Source organism: Aquila chrysaetos, chromosome 19, assembly GCF_900496995.4.
Source record: "Aquila chrysaetos chrysaetos chromosome 19, bAquChr1.4, whole genome shotgun sequence".
Classification (NCBI taxonomy): domain Eukaryota; kingdom Metazoa; phylum Chordata; class Aves; order Accipitriformes; family Accipitridae; genus Aquila; species Aquila chrysaetos.
The window spans coordinates 25,729,390-25,749,729 of NC_044022.1; the positions used below are offsets into that span (position 1 = coordinate 25,729,390).

A 20,340-nucleotide genomic window follows, 5' to 3' on the forward strand; every position below is an offset into this window, starting at 1 on the left:
AAGCTTTTTGAGTGTTTGTGTTTAAAACTTATGCCTGTAATCCATTAAATAAACAGTGCGATCTCACGGATGGTACAGTCTGGGAATTTTCAGTTGAATGATTTTGGTAAGTGAGACTCCAAGTGTTTTAATTTTTATCTGCAAATACCTCAGAATATAAAAAGGAAAGGTTGGGGTAGGTACACTAATAGGTGAATTGTTAACAGGAATTATTACTATTAAGACATTAGCTTAAGTGTCTTTCTGGGTCTATGAGAGGTTAAGAACAAAAGTAGTTCGTATGTATTTTATCCCAAGCATAGCAGTGGATCTCATATTATTTGACAGTGAAGGATAGAGTATTTTAGAAACCTGTCTAAAACTCAGAAGTAATAAAGTCAACAACTTGAATCAGCTGGCTTTGCCAAACTCAGCAGTATTCAGATCAGTGATGCGAAACAGCGTTTCCCAAGGACACGGGGAAAGGAAGGAAGGAAGGTCAGGAAAACCCATCCTTTTGAGTTAACAGTTACATTCCACAGTGATTTTCCCTTAAAAATGCTGATTCCTGGTAGTAATTTACTCTAGGCATCAATTTCTCCTAATACAGAAGAGGAGCTTGCTTTCTTTAAGTCTTTTTCTTTTTAAATTCTTCCATCACTGCAGTATTTGTCACTGCTGAAATACCCTTCTTCTCCATCAAGACATCCTAACATGAAAGTAAATCAGGTCTGTGAGTATTTGTCAACAAAACACGACTTCTATATATAAATTACCAACAAACCCAATATCAAAGCAATAAAAGTGTCCCTGAACAGCATGCCTGCAGCAACCATGTATCGGCTGACATAAAATTATTGTGAGCTTCTGCATTTCTCAGTCATTGCAATCCTGTAGGAACAACTGCGGAGTGTCTGCACCGATCACGACACTGAAGTCTGAAGTCTGACTTAAAAATGACTAGAAGCCTGCTGCCTAGCCTGCCCTTTACAGGGTGAGCATTTGATAAAAATGCTACTTTTCTGCTAAACGATATGTGCAAATAGAGAAAGCTGCTAAGAAAAGCGGATGACAAAAACCTACCCTCTTGTCTGGATCAAAAAGTTAGTGCTGGACCTCCTCAGCCTGCAAGGAGAAAGGACCATCCAAGGTTAGCTCTGTAAAATCAGAATTTCAACTTAGCGGTAGTGCAGCCACACAGTCTGCATCCAATGCAAAGTAGTGTGAAGCTAAGGCCATAAAATTCTGCATATCCCAGGAAAATCATGCACATCCAAAGCTGCTGTAGTGATAAGCCTCCTTGACAGTGAGGTCCAGGTCCAACTCACTCTCAGTGAAGTAACACTAGCCAGTTCTGCTTGTGAACATCTGGAATCTAGTGGGGTCCCACAAGAGGAAGGCCTCTATTTAATTTGGGGCAGGCAGCTGCTACTCAAAATGCAGAGCTACAAGAGCTGGGAGCAGTCCCAAAGAGCTAAGTGTAAAAGGCAGGATGGGACTGAAATTCTTGGTTTTTCTTAAATGACTGCTGCCAGGCAGCTACCTGGGATGTGAACAGGGAAAAAAGCTTTCTAAATAACAACAGGATTCCACCAGCATTTGCTACTTTCCCAAGGTGTGCATTCCTGTGCAGAATACTGCTCATCTGCTTATGCTGGTCCCTTCAACACTTTGTAAAAATTAAATAATGCACCAAAACCACTCTACTTTTACTACCAATTAAAATTGCTTTTGATTGCTTCCTCTGTAACATGGCATCTTCAGCTCTACTCTGAAGTATTTCGGTAGATAACCAACCCTAAAGTACGGGTGGACAGCCAAGTGTCCTGGGCACCTCAGTTGCCCTCAAGTCCTGCAGCAGGTAGTTTCTTTGAACCTCAAGCATTGTCAGACACAAAGTAGCAGCCAAAACAAACAAAAGGAGTAGTAACTTGCAGACATTTTTACTCTGCTAGCCCTTACTGCACTTAGAGCAAACTCTTCTACCTCCCCAGCCACCAACCTGTTCATATCTCCTTGAAATGAAGAAGGTTTTGGCCCAGTAACTCAAGAGTCCCTACAGAAAGATCCTCTGCCACCTCCCTGGCTTCTGCTCCTTCTTGCAGTTTCATAGAAAATAATTTTAAGGAATTTTTATAACTGTCTCACTGTACTGTTGCTGTCAAGCTAATTCGCTTCTCCTGTTTCTTTTTATTTTCTTTTTCTTAAATCAACATCCTGCATGACTGCCTTCAGAAGTACATTCTTAAACAGCCAGCTGTGAACTAGGAAGCGAAAGACATTCCAGGGACATATCCATACCACTCAGGAGTGGAGAAATGATAAAAAAATCTGGGAATGAGTGGAAATAAAAAAAGCAGACCAAAAGGTAGGAAGAGAATGTGATGGAAAAGGCTGCAAAAAGTATAAAGCATCTATTTCAATCAACAAAGGCTGCAGAAGCTATCTTAGTTTCCTCCTCTCTTCCCCCAACCTAGAGAAGGAGCTTTCATCATGGCCAACAGGGGAACAACAAACACCAGAAGACAAGAAGTGCCCTGACTTCTGTTTGCTTGCCTTTCAGCTTGATGCTCATAAGCACACTTTGCACTTTCCCTTACCCCAGAGCTTTGTATTTTCTAATGTCAATAGTTTTGGGCTTGTTTGCAAGTTCTTTGTTTGGTCTCATTAGTCACTTGATGATTGTTCTGCACATCATTTTGTTCCTTTACAATTTAGGCTGGGTCATTGTTTTTAATAACAAAACTTTTGTTGCTGGTGCACTGAAGTCTACTCTGAGCACAGAAAAACATGGAATGGCAACAGATGCCCATCACCCTCCTCCAATCCAGAGAAAAAGTCCCTTCAAAACAAGTATAAGCAAAACTAATGATAATATTAAGTACTCCTCCTAGATTTGCCTCCACAGATCTCATGGTAGTACCCTGTAGTCACATTTAATGATGAGGGTCTGGTAGGTAAACACAGGCACAGAAGGAAATCTCCTGTATAATTCTTTGCCCCACAAGGCAAGACAGCCATGAGAGAGTTACCTGATGAAGACAGCATTAAATTAACACTTCAGGTTCAAGAATAATTCCACTCAAATCAGTGGGAATACCCTGATGTAAAATTGCCATAAGAATGGAAAAACAGATCTTCAAATTCTACCGTATAAGGCTTAAAAAAACCTGGAAGATTAAAACAGATTCTTTATAATCTAGAAATACACCTATTTTTCCCAGAAGTTTTTAAGTATCATCTCCAAAGACTTCTTGGCCCTATTTTGCTTTTTCTTTCATAGCACTGGAATAAATCCCAAGGGATCCTTCTTCTGACATGATTAATTTTCCATAAATTGCACTGGTGCAATCATCTTTGCTTTTGTACTTCCTCATTCTTGGAAAAAAAAAATTCTGGCTCGAATCCAACACTCAGAAGAACACTTTATGGCAGACTGTCACCGTCACGTTACCTTCATATCTGAAGAATACTCTATACTGTTCCTGCCAATAATATTTGGCTTCCTTCACGCGGAAAAATGTATATTGAAATTGACGTGCGGAAAACAGACTCCACAATCAGTGAGGTTCTTAGGACCAGCTCTTCTTATCAAGGACTGTCTCTACGTCAGCTAACTTCAACAATGTAAGCGCTAAACACCATCTTTCATCCCCCTTTATTATGTCTACTGAGATTCATTTGACTCCCCTTGTCTCAAAATCATTCAGCATTTTGCTACTGATTTCTGCTATTCAAGGGTTATTATGCTGACCACATCATCATAACGACTGCTGAACAGCAGTGGAGTATGTGCCATGTCTAACAATTGCAGCTGGCTTTCTTATTTTTTCTTCAGTAGGAAAACATACCCAACAATGAATTATTTTGTTTTGCAGTTTAAAAAATACATATATACTTTTACATAATTTGGAAGGTAGGCTAAAGAAATGTACTTTGCTCGAGAATAGGCTAGAACCATGACAATTCTTAGCTCCTACAGGATTTAATCACACACAAACACAGACCCATCTCCAAGAAAGCTCTTGAAATTTCCCCTTATTACAGACTTCCACTGTGTCAAAGGTGTGGATTTACCAGCAAGTCTCCATATAAGCCTTCATACTATAGATGAAACATCCTTGACTCAGACACACCAGCTCTTCTGGATAAGTTTCAAAATATTTTATGTTCTACAAGAGTATAGACTAAGGAACAGAAACCTTAAATTGACACAAATATGCATGTGAAAATGCCTTTCATACCAAATCCCATGTTTCTTAACAGTTAAAAATACTCCCTTGGCAGATAAAATGCATAAAAAAAGTGTAAAAGAAAAAATAATCAGATACTCATCATATGCATTCCTCATGAGCTTTTCTTTACTCTTTTGCATTTTCCATTTTTTTAAACATCTATTTTGCCATTGCTGGTTTTAGTTTTTGTTCAGTTGATTCAATCTCTATATTATCATTTTAACAGCAGTTAATTTTTTTGTCCAGTGCGCTTTTCATTTACTTCTTCAAATAAATCTGTTGAACAAAACCTTTTCTGCTCCAACACAGGCTGTTGTTCCCAATTGCTATTTGGATTTATCACTTCCATATGGGTTTTCTTTCTGTACACGGGTTTAAAGTTACCTGTCACTTCCAGCAAACTATTCAGTGAACAGGCTTTTCAAAAGATGATTACAGAGTAAGTTTAGGGATAGCAATATTGCAATATAAGAAACTTCAATAAATTTAATCTATTACTGAGCATTTCAGATTCTTATCACGCCAAACAGACATAACCGGCAGTTGATGTGGTCCATGTAACATTGCACTGTCTAATCCCCAACACAAAGGGTCTTTTCAGGATAATGAAGACATTTTCCAACTCAAATTAAAATGCATGTTTTAAATTTTATATTAAAATGTCAATTAACTGAACAGTATGAAAAAGGCAGAGCATACTTCATATAGCAAACCCCACAGCCCTGAAAAGGCACTCTACTAAAGGATTACTAACTAGTCCTTACCAGTCATACTAAAATTTAAGGACCAAAGCAAGTGAAACTATTTTTAGGAATTTTTGTAATCTACACAAATGAGAAACATGTTCTTAAAAGGAAAATGGCTCAGAGTCACGGGACTGTGATTATTGTAATAATTATAGAATCATAGAACAATGAAAGAAATTATCTCGAACAATAAAGGAAAAAACATCATAGGGGTATGCCAAAGGTATAGCAGCTGCATTGCAGCATAGAAGATTAATCTGTTTCCCAAATATCGCTTGGGAATTCCACGTGCCAATTATGCTTTATTACTTTTAGTAGTCCATTCTCATTTATTCCCAGGGGAATCATGCTAACAATTTATGCGTGCACTCCTTATAAGCACCAGTGGGTGAGGAGAAATATAATTTTAGTCTGAAGTCTGTAATTAAAAATATTGTGAAAGGTTTCTCCGCTTCAAACAGATTGCCCCCACTCCCAACATAAAGCCTGGCACAAAAAACCCTGTTACAAGCAGTATTCCTAAACAAGTATTGATGGGTTCATTGGTTGTACCACTTTCTCCAGAAGCTGACAGTATTTTATAAGCTTCTACTATTTGATACACGACAGTGATGGGTAACAAAAATGAACAGAAAAGTGAACAAAATGGGATCTGGTGGTGTTAAACTATCTTTTAATTAAATCACTTTTTAAGCATGGCCTGATTGAAAACACCTAAATATATTTTACTCTCATAACATCATTTGATGAACATAGTTGCATTAAAGTAAGCTTCTTTTCAAACTTATTTCAACAGTGCTGCACACTCTATGATTAATGCTCGAACCTCTTCAAAAACTACTTAATTTCACAATAATACTGCTCAGATGTCGTAACGACAATACATAGTCAGAATAGCACAAGCAATGTTTAAATCACATAGGAAGAGATGTCCCAAGAATCTGGTAGGCTCGGGATTTCTTTGATACAAGGCTATCTTTAATACCTAGTCTTTGCTATTAAATAAATTGAAACAATCACCAAAGTTAATTCGATGAACACTGTTTCTGACATCCCCTTTTAAATTTGAAATGGGGCTTCTAGACCCAGCTAGATAGCAGGGTCTGTGGTAAACCTTCACGTTAATGTTGATACGTAGAACTTAAATACAGACATTCGTACTTGAAATCACATATGCATACCATAAAAACAGACTATAATAATCCAACACAATCAATGCCCATTGAGAAGAGCAAGGTATGACAGAAGTGGGTCAACTATTATGACTTGTTAAATTATTTGGGTATTCATGTAATAGTCACAAATATTTGTGAAGATATTTTACTTAGAAAAAAGATGCGTCTCAGATTTGCCCGCTTCTTTTTATCCATCTTTTTCCTAGGACTCCACACCATTTTTAATTTTTTTATTAAATTGAATTATCATCTATTAAATGAAATCATTATATCTAAGGGCTAGGACAAAACACTGAACAATCTGATTAATAAGAGCAGTTTAAAAATTTTTTTTTCTAATATTCTTTAGCTGGAACTAGCAACTGATTTCTGCCCACCTCCACATACATTGTTTTATACTTCAGTCAAAAGTAGCTTCTCCAAATAAATTTAGGCACCCAAAAATCAGGATATTGTCATGATTCTTTCAACAAATTTTCTTCCAGGATCTGTAGATCATTTTCAGCTCCCATAACTTTGAGTTATGCGAGATTATAGCCCTTGAACCTAAGCATTTAACCTTTCCTGAAGTTTTTGAAATCTGTTAAGGTTTTTAAAAGGTACTAATGGAAGGGTGCTCCTCAATGCTTCTGGACAATGCTGCTGCCAAGGAGGAAGCGGGTGCACACACAGCAGACAGGGTTCAGCTGCACTGAACAGGTTCTTCCCATTAATGATGAGCAACACTGGGTATACCAGAGGGACTTTTAATTAGCATTCAAATCCTACGAGCAGTTACCTTAGTGCTTCAGTAATTTGTAAAACATTACATAATAATATCCTTGGTCGGCTGGACTACACTGTTCCAGCTAGTCAGTTGTATGGCATTACAGATATAATGAATCTACTGGTAGGGAATATTTGCTTCCCTTTCACGACAAGGGGGTTTATCCTAGCTATAAAGCCTTTTTAGCAGAGAGGACAACTTGAACAGACGGGAATTTTTTTTTTTTTCTGTATGAAAACTAGCAGGTAGATGGACAAATCATACTGCAGGATTCCCTCCTCCTCCTCCCTTGACCAAGCTTTTCAGCCAGCTTTCCAATCAATTATCTCCCTAGCAATTTGTAAATGCTAAATAGGAACTTCTTGCCTCCTAATGCTCTTCTGTGGCCTAATTCCAATGGTGCATGGATCAGCTCTGTTCATGTCCTTTCAGAGCAGCTCACAGTGAAGGAACATTCTCTCTTCTAATACCAGTTGAACACCCCATTCATTGCTGATGGAGCCCTGAGCTATTTACTGACCTCTCAAAAGGAACTGAAACCCAATGTTGTGTTGCCTTTTGAGCGTGTGCTGCAAGCCACAGCACCCGTAAAGGTCCACAAGCAAAAGCCCAGAATTCAGCTGCAGGAAGGGATCCCAAGGCAAGAGAGTTTTCTAGAGACTGTGCCAAAAAATACAGCTCAAACAGCCATTGTCTACGCAGGCTATGATAACTGATGACCAGGTCCTTACCTCCATCCACCCATACTAGTAAAACACACCTCCACTGTCACCAAACGGACTTATGTTGAAACAGAGAAGCAAAGCTTTTGAAGGTGTAAGAACAAAAAGCATCTCACAATTTGGCAGCCATACCCTATGTAAACCTTCTTAACTCTGTAAAAACTCTTACCAGGTTTGCCTCCCTCCAGGGAGACACCAAGATGCAAAAAAATAATAGATTAGAAGCCATTTTTCCAATAACTTTTTTTAAAGGATTTAATTACGCTTCAAATTCAGTGCGACATTTTCCATCTTACACTTATTGGGCTTGTGCTATTTTGGGTCTTATCTCCTTATAACTCCTCTACCTCTTTCATAAGTTAAGCCTCTCAGAAATGTTTTCTCCTGCCGTTGACATACAAGACACTACATCAGCCCTCACAGGCTCCATCAAAAGATGGTGATTATAACATGTTTTGCCTATTCCTAAACCGCTTTCCATGTTCCTTGAAGACAACAAAATCTATAGCGAGACTGTGTTTCAAACACTTTTATAAAATTTTCTACCATTCCTAGAGGCTTTGGTAGAGGATTAAAAACAGCTCATCTTTGCAACTAGCTCCAATGCATCCAGATAACCACCTTCAATTTGCAACCTATATTAGCTAAGTTTCATCAAAAATGAAATAACTAGCAAGACAGCTAGACAACTAGATCTTTCATTTTTGATGAAGCAGCAGTTATCCACAGAAACCTTTGGATTTCACTTCGAATCATCCAACGGAGCATCTGAACATTTTCAGTACCAACTCCATTCTCATTTCAGTCCTAAATAACCGCTCTGGGGGCACAGGACAGTTCATTTCTCATATAGACTTAAGTCCTACAGACTGCCATTCAAATCATGCACATTATTAGCTCACTGTTGCAATAATGTTTATAGTTAGTATCTCACTTAACAGGACAAAACCTGTTCACACACATTCAATTTTAAAAACAGGACATGAGGTTTTCACATAGTTTCCATGTAAGTATGTGTAAATTTCAAGTAACTCACTGAAACACTGCGTGGTTATAAGTGATAGCAGATAAAAATGCTTCATAAAAAAAAAAAAAAAGTATTTCTTCCCTTGCGTCTTCAATTCCTCAAGTGAATCCAGAGTTGCTAAAAACAAAAACCCCAACCAAACAAAACCCTGCAAATGATCTGTTCGGGATGTCTGACTCCATGACTTCTAAAAAAGGAATGTCGCATGTTTCTAGTTAAAACTTTTCGACATAGCCCCACCTGCCTCCAAACCGGAGCACACCAGGTGCTTCCTGAGTTTGGTTATTTCTCCTGCTAGCTACAGAGTGACTCGAAGGCATGCAGGCTGCTTTCTGGCAGGGCAAAGTATTTCGGGAACCGTTGTTATTGTATTACAGTGCAGCTTTGAAACAAGATGGCAAAGTTTCATTTCCTGTTAAAAACGGGTAGTTTTATGACATTTGACAGAAAAATCTTGAAGCCCAATCCAAATCCTAAATGGTTTCTACATAAAATCTTTAAAAGCCAGGGAAAAAAAGAAGTTTTCTGTTAACTCCTTAAACCAGATTTCTCACAAGACTGCCCGGATTCCTGTTAAGTACCCCCTTTCTGGCCTTAACCCTTACAGTGCTTTCCTTGTGCCCTCTTCCTAGCAGTCATTTTGAATTTTTTTGGTTTTCCAGTTATTTTCCTTGTTCTACCACATTGCTTTCAACCTTCATCACCGATTATTTCTCTTTATTCCTTCCCAAGTCACTCCCACTCACTGCACCAACGGTACCAGCCTCCTGTTAACTTTCACATATAAATACATCCATGACTTCTTCTGCATAAGTCCTATACAGGAAATACCTTTCACGAGCATCTGTAAAATCACACTACATTTTTCACAATCAACCCTCTTCTAAAGTTATTTCTGTCAAAATGCCAAAGAAAAACTCGCTGACAAGTCAGACACATTATCAAGAAATAGTTTTATTATCCCATGAAAAATGATTATTAAGATAATTAAGTTGCCCTGATTTATGTATTAGGCTTTGCTATGCTCTGTCTTTACACTATACACTCGCCACCCATGAAGGAATAAACACTTAGCCCCCTGGCAACAAACAGCCTTTTTGGACCAAATGCTTAAACAAGGAATTGACTTGTGGTTAAAACACGAGGTGAGACAGAGCTGACTGTTATAAGGCAAATGTGACCATCGCTCAGTTTTTCATATGTACAACAGAAATAGTTGTGATTCAGACCCACTCTTTCGTCTCGAGTTCACTTGTAAAGCCTGTGTGATGACTAACATGATCTTTCAGCAGTGGATCTGAAATTGAAAATATTAGATGCTACCATAGCTAGTGGTGGCAGCACCACTTACTGTTAAGGCCATCTAAACTTCCCTTGCTTGTTATTTTGCCAAAATTGCCACCAGAAATGGTGGGAAGCCTCTTTTCACTTCCCTGTAAATGTTTACTCACAGTCAGCCGGAATATAAATGCTCAAAAGTGAAGGAGCTAAAGTTCTCCAAAGCAGCACTTAGGTATCAACTGGGAAGTGTGATATATGAGCATTTAAGAGAAAGCCTATACAAGAGAGCACAATTTTGTATTAATTATTCAACAATTTACATGGATGCATAATCACACTACAAACAGGGCCTCTAATAAGGAATCAATTTCCCTAAGGTTTTATGTGCACGTATGCACACAGACTGATGTCCCTGGAAGGGAAAATAGCGTGGTATCCCCTATTGTGAAGCCTACAATGAGCATCTTCTGGAACACGCATATCATGTGTTGGGCAACTGCCTCCCTTCACTCATCCTCCATTCATAGTGAGAAAGCAAGGCACATTCATCGACTGTCTGTAAAGGAAAGTTACTGTGCCCATCTGATACTGTAGATAACGCAATCTATGGCTGGCTTAATTGTAATTAGAAAATATTTGTGGCTTGCAGCTCACAAGAACGGGAAGTGAAACAATAGTTCTTTCACTTACATAAATTCCCTCTACATTTTAAAGGGAGTATTACAGGATCTTAAAAGAATAGCTAGTACTGAATTAATAACAGAGATTTATAGAAGAAAATGGAAACCTCTCGTGACTTCGAAATTATTTTATCTTAATGCTATTTTTTCATTTAGGACAGAATCTCCATTTTAGAAAAGTAATTCCCTGGGTGCTTCTAAATCATTCTAAAAAGCATAAAACAATAACGTGTACGTAAAATGATGTCTTACAGTGATAGTATTGGTTCAGCTTCAGCTGAATCTCATTTGTGCAAGTAATGTTTGGAGTCTGTATTTACATTTGTCTTAAATGATCATTAAAAGTGCTCCATAAAAGTGGTGGATGACTATGCTGAAAACACAGATGTCAACTTGGCTTCACAAAAACTCCCAATAATGCTAATAAGGAAAAAACAGGGTTCATCAAAACATGAATATTCTAGCACTGCTGGCTCATGCAGTTACTCCAGTTAATGGCAGAACCCCTCCCCCCGCCCAGAAACTAGAAGTTAGGAGTTCCCAAGCAGAATCTTCCTAACAGAAAATGTTATTTCACGAAATCATAGAATAATTTAGGTTGAAAGGGAGATATCGGTCCAACCTCTGCTCAGAGCAGGGCCAAATAGATCAGGTTGCTCAAGGCTGTGTCCAGTCAAGTTCTGAATGTCTCCAAGGCATGACATTCCTACCCTCCCCGAGCCCCTGCTGCTGTCTGACCACCTTCATGGTAAAACTTTTCCTTATATTTAATCAGAATTTCCTGGTTTCAATTTGTCCACCTCCCATCATGCCATCACCTTCAAAAAAATAAGCCTGGTTCAGTCTTCTCTATACGTTCCCCACTAGGTAGTTGTAGATCATTAAGACTGTTAATAGATCCCTTTCTTTTCTTAGGCTGAGCAAACTCAGTTTTCCCAGCGTCTCCTTCTTCGTCATGTGCCCCAGGTACTATATACTCACTCTTGGTGTTCCCTTGCAATGGCTCAACCACTACTCATGTTAATCCTCATGACTGCCAGCTCATTCCTCAGAAGCCAGACAGATCTCTTCCTCTATCAGAACCCTTTAAGACAGTGCTTAAAAACAGGCAAGGATGTGAAAACAGTACACATAACCTGTAATTTAAAAACCTGATGTCTCGAATTAAAAAAGCAATGCTGTAACATGTCTCTGTATCATCACCCATGCATAAGTAAAGATCTGTTCCAGGGAAATTACGTAACATGAAGTTTCTATTTAAACCTGCCAAATCACCACAAGAACTCTGATCAAGAGCAAGAGCCAAATTATACAACTGCACTTCCTCATGTCAAGCAAACTGGAAAGTACAGAAAAAAACCAGAAAAGATGACTGATACTTACAACAATATAAAAAACCTTACTGAAACCACAAGGACAAAAAAAAAAAAAAACAAAGCGCACTAGCTTTTGACACTATTCCTCCAACAGTCCTCAAACACCAAAGACCACACAAGGTATGATATGAAATAAATTTTTTTAAAAAGCAGAAAGCTTTATTCAGAAATGCCTGCTGCTACTGCTTGCTACCTTATTGAGAGTTTTTCATTGTTCATAAAAAATGCATCACTATCTGTAAACAGTTCCTCAATATTAAGATCACATTCGATTGCCAATTGTTTGGTGGGGTTTCTTTCTTTTTTTTTTTTTTTTTTAAATTACACCCTAAGATACCATTGAGGATCCTTAGAGTGTTTAGCTACAAAGGTGACTGTATGTTTGGCATCAACCATGAAGCTCCGCTGATGACCTAGCTCTATAAAATACCTTTGAAATCTTAAGGCAGATTTTCTTTAAAGGTTTCAACTTTGAAATACAAGCATTAACAAGGAAACCCTTGAGAGCAACAGATTTTGAAAACATACCAGAGAAACAAAATAAAATACATTATTAAAATATTTTACGTTGTGTCAAAGACCTTGGTTCGTGTGAAACTCAAACGAGACAGTCCTGAGCCCCATGACTCGCATGCACACGTGTGCACCCACCTGCCACAGGCTGCAATGGAATAAACTGCTGAGTTGTCATCTATAAAAGCCTAGACTTTGAAATCAATTTAAGTTTTAGTTCTCTCTTTCTACTAAAAATAATACAAGAATTTTTTTTAAATGTTCATGACGCCTCCTTTTTTTTAGATCAACATCTCCTCATTATAAGTTGCTTTATAAAGTCATTTTCTGAGGTGGTTCATGAGAGGAACTTACAGAGGAGTTACGAGCAGAGCAGTAAAAAATGAAATGCAGTAACAATAAAGTTTCTAAAAAGACAGGTATCAAACCAGCCCTGAATTTACTTCAACCATCGTCTTATACTTCCTTCCGACCTCAGTTTAAACTTCCGCAGAAGCCTGAGCACCAGGCAGGCAACTTATGCTTAAAAGGTTTGCAGACTGTATCTTAGCAATCAGGTGATGGCAACTGTTCCTAAGCAGCTTGTCAGGAAACTGTCAAAGAATAAAACATTACAATGTTTTAGTCTATGCTTTTTTTTTTAAATTTAAATTTGACTACAGAGATTGAAATGCAGAGCTCAGGTCTATGTCACAACTTTTTTACATCCAGATGTAAATTCTGGACAAAAAGGACAGGTACAGGAGAAGGCAATAGGATTCATATTTTTTCTAAAGAAAGATCTAGAATGGTTTTGCTTCTCATTTACTGATGTAACCGATAAACTAGGATGGCACTGTAAAAGTAATTCTCAATTCTTTTAAAAATGCTGGAAGCATTTCGTATTTTCTTTCTGAGCATCTCTGTTTTGTTTGTGATGGCTTTCACAGTTACAAACACAGCGGAGTGAACCATTTTTTCTTCTTTGCATAAAAATGTTTCAAACTAAAATAACATATTCTAAAGTACCAAAAATTATCAGAAGCTGTATGTGACCAGGAATCTTGCTAATGAAAACGTTGATTTGTTGCCTGGTACAGAAAAATAAGTAAGGCCACGACGTATATATGTGATTCATTTGTCACAGGACAGTACAACAGCAGTATTTCTGAGTCAGGTACAAGGAACAAAACCAATGCTGGCTTCCTCTGAACACAGAGTAGCCCAAGGTGTCTCCAGCCCAACACACGTTACGCTTTCCCACAATAGTTTCGCAAATACCTTGTGCCAGCATAAACCAACACTGTTACTGCAAAAATATCACTGCCCCTCCTTTCTCTTAACAATGGTATGAACTTTTATTGGAATTTATTGCTTATAAAACCACTGGTGAACATGCTATTGTCTAGACTGTTGGCAAGCCAAGGTATGCATTAACGTTACCCATCTGCGTTCAGTTCAACTTGTACAGGATGCAACGACCAACCTTTGATGTACGCATCCTATAATAAACTTCAGTGTTTTGCCCTCTTCACTAAGTAGGAGTCAAGGGACATGTGTAGCAAAGAGTTCTTGACAGCTGGGTACTATAAAACTGAAGGCATAATTATAGAATTACAACTTGGTTAAACGTGCACAAAAGCCTTTAAGAAAAGTCACAGAAATTGCCACTTTTGGATCGAATGTCATTAAAAAAGACGTAGGTTTTAGCAAATTAAAACCAAAGGTAATTTAATACAAGAAGAAAACAGACAGAAACAGACAGCCGAATCAGCTTATTTATTTTAATTCACTATTTATCAATGTATACAAGTTGATGTCCAAGTTAGTAAAGTTTCAAGTTTTCTAGGAAAGCGAGCACTGTCTGCACACGCAGATGGTCCAAAGTGATGGTTTCAGAGTGCTACACTACAACTCAAACCCAAAGCCAGCAGCAGGCAGCGTTTCATGGCCAGACACTGGCTGCGTTCCAGCCAAGCCAACCCCAGCTTCAAACAAGCCAGAGGCTGACGATTCTCTCACCAACAAAACCCACACAGTACAATTCTCATTCTGGAAACAATAACTCAACTAAAACTAAAACCTACAAAGAAATTGTTTGTGACGGACGCAAACAGAAACAGTCTCTGAAATATCTGTAAATAAGCACAAGCTTTACTTTCTTACACAGTAATATAGCCAAGTATCAGCTGAAATGTCTTCACAACTTTTTCCATTTCTAAAGTTTTTACCATCTTTGGGTAACGTAACTAGAAGAACACGGAAAGCTTTGACTCTTTAGTGAAATCCATACTGATGCACTCCAAAGGAGCACTACCAAGCAGCCATCATTTTATACCTAAATGCCATTTAAAATAACTGTTCTAGACAAAGGATATATAAGACCTGTCTCTAAAAACAGAACAAAATTACTTCCCCCCCCTAACTTTCAACATGATTTCTAATGGCTCTGTTGTAAAACTGATCTTCAGCTGAGGAGTAGGGAGATTTTGAAGGCAGGGGAGGTGGGGTAGTTTGTTTTTCAAATCTGAAGGTTACTGTATTAAACAAGTAACATTCTGAAGTCTTATTTAGATAAAGGATTTATCTACAGGTTACTGAATAACTCAAAAACCAGCCTGCAAATAATTTAAAATGTACATATCTGCCACACACAAAAATAGCTGCCCCGATGAAAAGGTGAAGTTATAAACCTGATTTCAAAAAAACCTAATGAAACTGGTACTACAGTCATATCTCACCGTACAAATGGTGTGGGTTACAGGAATCTCACCTGGTCTACAGAGTGGAGATAATCACCAATTTGCAGAACTCATCCTGAAAGAGTAGACACTAAATAACTGAATAAGCCCTATGATCTTTGAGCTGCTACTGATTCCACTCAACAATGCCAACTTGTTCCCTACAGAAGTCAGTCTTTCCATTTACTTTCAAATAGGGCAGCTGGTACGAGAAGTATGCATTTCAGGAATGCTTAGTTCTGTCTTTGAAAGTCTTGGTCAAGAGAGAACCAAGAAAAGAAGCTGAGTATCTGCGAAAAGGCAGTAACTTCAAAGGTGCTGCTAGACAGATAAAAGCTGAAGAGTTTAAGGAGAAACTTGATGTGATTTAGAAAGGTGGACAGCCCTGCAGAGTCCAAACAGAAGAAGGTGTATCAGCTCAACGGCAGCTAAATGGAGAAATACTTATAGATAGCAAGGTGGCCACCACAACAGGAATACCTAAGGACTTTCTAATATTAAGATGCATTTTTAGAGTGTTAAGCTCAACATATAAATGAACATGTTTAGTTTGGACACTACAACTGTATTATAGCATGTAACATATATGGGGTCACACAGCCACTCAACCTACCTAAAAAAGAACCGTGCTGCCTAGAAAGGGTTTTGACACCCTTTCAAAATACGTCCCTTCCTAGTGATGTTACCTAGAGGAAAGATTAGAAACATTTAATAGACAATGTCTCCATTTCTTTATCCTTCAATCCATTTTCCAGTTCTAGTATCTCTTTCATAAATGGTGATGGCTATTCACAATTCTTTATTCTGTAGGCAGCAATTTTCTCCCCAGCTGACTGCTTTTCTCTTTTTAACATTAATTTCATGTGCTATTTTCTTGCCTGGTCAACCAAAATTGTCAAGATCTTACTCCTTCTCTTGGTCATAAGCTTTACATTTGCTTATACTGAATGATTCTTCACCTTCAAATCACCACCACTCTCTTCAGTTCCTTCTCCATATTGTTTATGTTAAATCATTACGCTAAATAAAATAATCACTTTGTCAGTACGTTAAACAGCATGGTTCCCACACACATTTCAGGAGGAGGAGATAGGTAAGAGGGAAACCAGGACCTTGCTAGCAAATCTCCTTCCCTTATAATCCTCAAGTATTTACTTTAATCCCACATCTTCTGTATCTCTTCATCAGTTATTAATCTATGAGAAAACCCTCACTGCCCTACCTGTAACAACGTTATTCTTTTACGTAAGCAGAGACTGAGTGGGAAGTTTGTTGAGAGCTCCCGGCAAATTCGAGACATTAAATCAGATGAATCACCCTTATCCCCAGGCTTACTGACTCCAAGATCTCTTTTTGAAGGATGCTTTCCCTCTTCAAAAAAGCATGTTGATTGTTCCCACCGTATCATATCTATCTGCGTGTGAACTGACTCCATTCATCACTGCACTTGTTTTATTAGCCTGCCTGGTAGGGAAGTCGGATTTCTTCATCTATAATTCACAGGGCCCCTCCTGGAGCCCTTTTCAAAGGCTGGGACACACTTGTTGCTTTCTGTTGGCACTGAGGCAGGTTTTAGCACTACTGTTGTTCATATTTAAGCAGTTTCACATCTGAATTTACATTAGAGCTCTTGGATGAATGCAGTTGGAGCAGAGTGATACATTACATTTGATTTTCCTGAGGATTTTGCCCCTGTCTTCTAAAATGCATTCAGTAGCCATTTCAGTTTGAGACTTTGCCTTTGACTTATTCTCTCCCTTCCTCCAAAGAATGACCCTGTTGCAAGGACATGTGGGTGTGCTCCCACGTATTTTTTGCTCATGAACAACAGTGCAAAAAACCTAAATTTACAGTTCTTCATTAAGAACACAGTTGTTTACTAGACGAGGAGATTCAACTGCTATAAATATCTGAGAAAGATGCCGAAAAAAACCTCTGAATGTTGTCCTTTGCTTCCAAAGTAATTTGGCTCAATGAAAGTCCTTGCAACTTACATTTTCAGTAAACCACAATTATTTATATAGAAGAATAGGTTGCACAGAGAGGTTTCCATATCAAAAAAAAGGCTCACCTTGAAAAAAGCTTCAAAACGAGCTCTGCAAAAGAAAGGACCGGATAATAGGGAGCCCAATAACTGGGTAAAGAAACCACCATAGATCAGCAGCAACTTTAGCAAGTGGAGCCCGTGCACATAGAACATCTATGGACAATGGCACACGTGCACAGGAACGGCACCAGCAGGACTTGGGTTTCTAGTGTTGTATTTTTCAGTCTTTCAAATGATTCAACGGCTTTTAGTTTGATTTTTTTATGGCAACTTATAAAAACCCCACATTCCTGGGGTATCTGCAGGTTTCTAACGTCACAGTACAGAAAGCCCACACCATCCAAAAGACATAAACGTTTATGGAACTCAAAGAGATGAAGGTCCTGCCTAGCTCACTATGAGCTTAGTTTGTCATACACGCAAAATGTAGCCAGACATACAGAGGAAACAAGAATCCCTTTGCAGGGATTATGTTACAACGCCCTGAGACAAGAGCAGCCATAACCCACCAGAGCCAGTCATAATTTTACCTGGGCTATCTGCTGTTTTTTTTTATTATTTCAAATGTCCTTTTTGGTTGGTTTGTCGTGAACATATTAAATTCACTTCTGGCGTTACTTCCGAGTGTTAACTGATGACAGCCAACCATGCATGTAAGGATGGAATTATCTTATGTAAGCATCAACTAATAATTTTATCTCCAGTATTATAAAGAAATACTTACTTTATAACCATTACCATGTACTAAACATTTAGTCAGCACAAATATTCATGTTTTACTAATAGAAAAGCACAACCACACACACACGTACATACAGAGCAAAGACAGGGTTGCTGCCTCAAGTACGATCAGCCCTGCATGGCCTCTGAGATGCCCAGATCTGATTTAGCCTTCCAGGAAGTCAGATATTAGGCATAGCGATGAATTTATAACACAGGCTGTGACATACTCTAAAAGGCACGCATATACTGCTGGAGGAGTGGTTAACTTAGTCAAGATATAATGGAATTACATAGAAGAATCCCTTGGAGGCCTCCTTCTGTGCTCTCATTTTCTACTTAGGTTACCTGCTTTTCATATCAATGTTTTTTTCCCCCAGTATGCAAAAGCATGCTGATAATACAGTGATTTGTTATAATACAGTGATAGTTCTTCAATAAAGCAATTTTAAATGCAAATTACAGACTTCTAAGTTGCCATGCCTGATTGCATCACCTGGACATAGTTTGTAGATAGCAAATTTAAATAAACTTTGAAAATGTCAATATATGAAATGCAACTACATAAAGTATGAATTAGCTTTAAATAGCTGATTTTACAGATTTTACAATTTATCTGTAACTACCTAATTCTAAGACACAGGAATAGCGTACATTTAAGTAATTCTCGGATGATATTAAAAAACCCCCAAAACTGTGAGCAATCATATTTGAACTTTTTAAGTATATCATTTCCTATGAGTTCAAGTATCTACTCCTAGCTTGACTTGGCAAGCTGCCACGTGTGAGAACAGCAACGCTGATTTGCTGTTCTCTAAAATTCATAGTTTGAAACCAAGATATTTAGTGATTATATTTTCATTAATCATACCACGAACAATTGTTCTGATCAGATAACTGGATACAAAAAAAGGATTATGGGATATGCTGCTGAAGAACTAAAAAATTTCCAGCTTACTTAAGGTCAACTACAATAGGAAAATACAGGTCTAAGTTTTACAAACTTGATTCCTTTATGCAAGTGAGTTTTTCAGAAAAAAAGTGAATTAAAAAGTAAAGGTGACTGCTTAGTTTTGGGGCTTGATAATTGGTACCAAGTATCCCGCACACTATTGCAGAATCTATTATTACTACGCTGCGCTCTCATCTATTACAGCATGTTGGAAAAGTCAACATTGCTGTTGCAAAGCAACCCGAGATTTTGTACTTCACTCATTTTGCTTTCCAGATTTTCATACTTCCCAACTCCCATAAATAAATTAGCTTCCTTACCTTCATAATGTTTACTAAGTCTGTTTGATAATAGCGATCTTGGTGTGCATTAGCAGCTGCTAAAGTGAGAAGATAATCATTCCTTGCATGGATAGCCTTGGAATTACACTCGGATCGTCGTGCTTTTAACTACAACAAGAAATGGAAGTTAAAAGATAGGTACTAATGAGAAGTTAAATGACCAAATATGTATAAATAGTAAATTAATATGCATATGTATGTATTAATATAGTCAAAACTTTAAGGGATTAATAGCTTAACAGTTTTGTTAACAGTAAGGTGATTTCTAATGTATTTTTCTCTCATGCAGTTGTAATTTCACATGCGGTCTTCAAAGAACAGTTATAACTCTCATTAGAAAAAATTTCCTTGTAAACTTGGTCATATGTAACTCTGCACACTGACTGCCGAGAGAGTGCTCTTATCTCATCACTGGTTCTAACAATATACCTTCCAAAATGTCAGTCATCTCTAGATTCCAGACAACTTTGGTCATATGCCTCATGAAATTAGCACCAAAATTTAAGTTCTTCTTATACTCACCTTTACACTTGCCTTCTGCAAGCTTATTCTTGACTGAAAAAGACTAAGTTTGGACCTGAAACAGAAATTAACAGAAGATATTACTGTCTTACACCATTTCTATAAAAGTACAGGATAAACAGTCCACTGCACTTCACTTCTGCAAAATTTTAATTTAAATAACTGTTTATGCCTAAATTTTTATTTGTATAGTTTTAAGTAAAGCTTAAGGATAGAGGAAAATATTACAAATTATCCTCTGCTAAATCAATAGTATCTTCATTGTATGTTCTGAGATCTTTTGCACAGCTTACCCTGATTTTGGAACAAAATTTAAATACATTGTGAAAGAGGAATTGGGTGGCGGCTGCAACTCAAGTCATTTTGGTGTTTGATGGATTTTAAGTTAACTCTCCAGACACAAAGTGCTATAAATTTGAACTACTGGTCATCTGAAGGGATATTAATGCAAAACCATTAGTAATTATATTCCAGGAAGCTAGAAGAGTACCCACATACACACACATATTTTTAAAAGCATAACTGGTTTGATTTTCAC

The 20,340-nt window shown here is 37.8% G+C and overlaps 1 protein-coding gene across 4 annotated transcripts in view; it reads right to left on the minus strand.

The window, feature by feature from the left end:
- The window catches only part of FCHSD2 (FCH and double SH3 domains 2), a 163,735-nt gene that overhangs the window by 48,247 nt on the left and 95,148 nt on the right, over window positions 1-20,340 (minus strand). For all 4 annotated transcript variants that reach the window (XM_030042981.2, XM_030042985.2, XM_030042984.2 and 1 more), the window contains exons 7-8: window positions 19,803-19,857; window positions 19,260-19,388 (exon numbers count right to left, since the gene is read on the minus strand). In XM_030042981.2, the coding sequence (XP_029898841.1) occupies window positions 19,260-19,388; window positions 19,803-19,857 (184 nt within the window). The remainder of the gene's footprint in view (window positions 1-19,259; window positions 19,389-19,802; window positions 19,858-20,340) is intronic.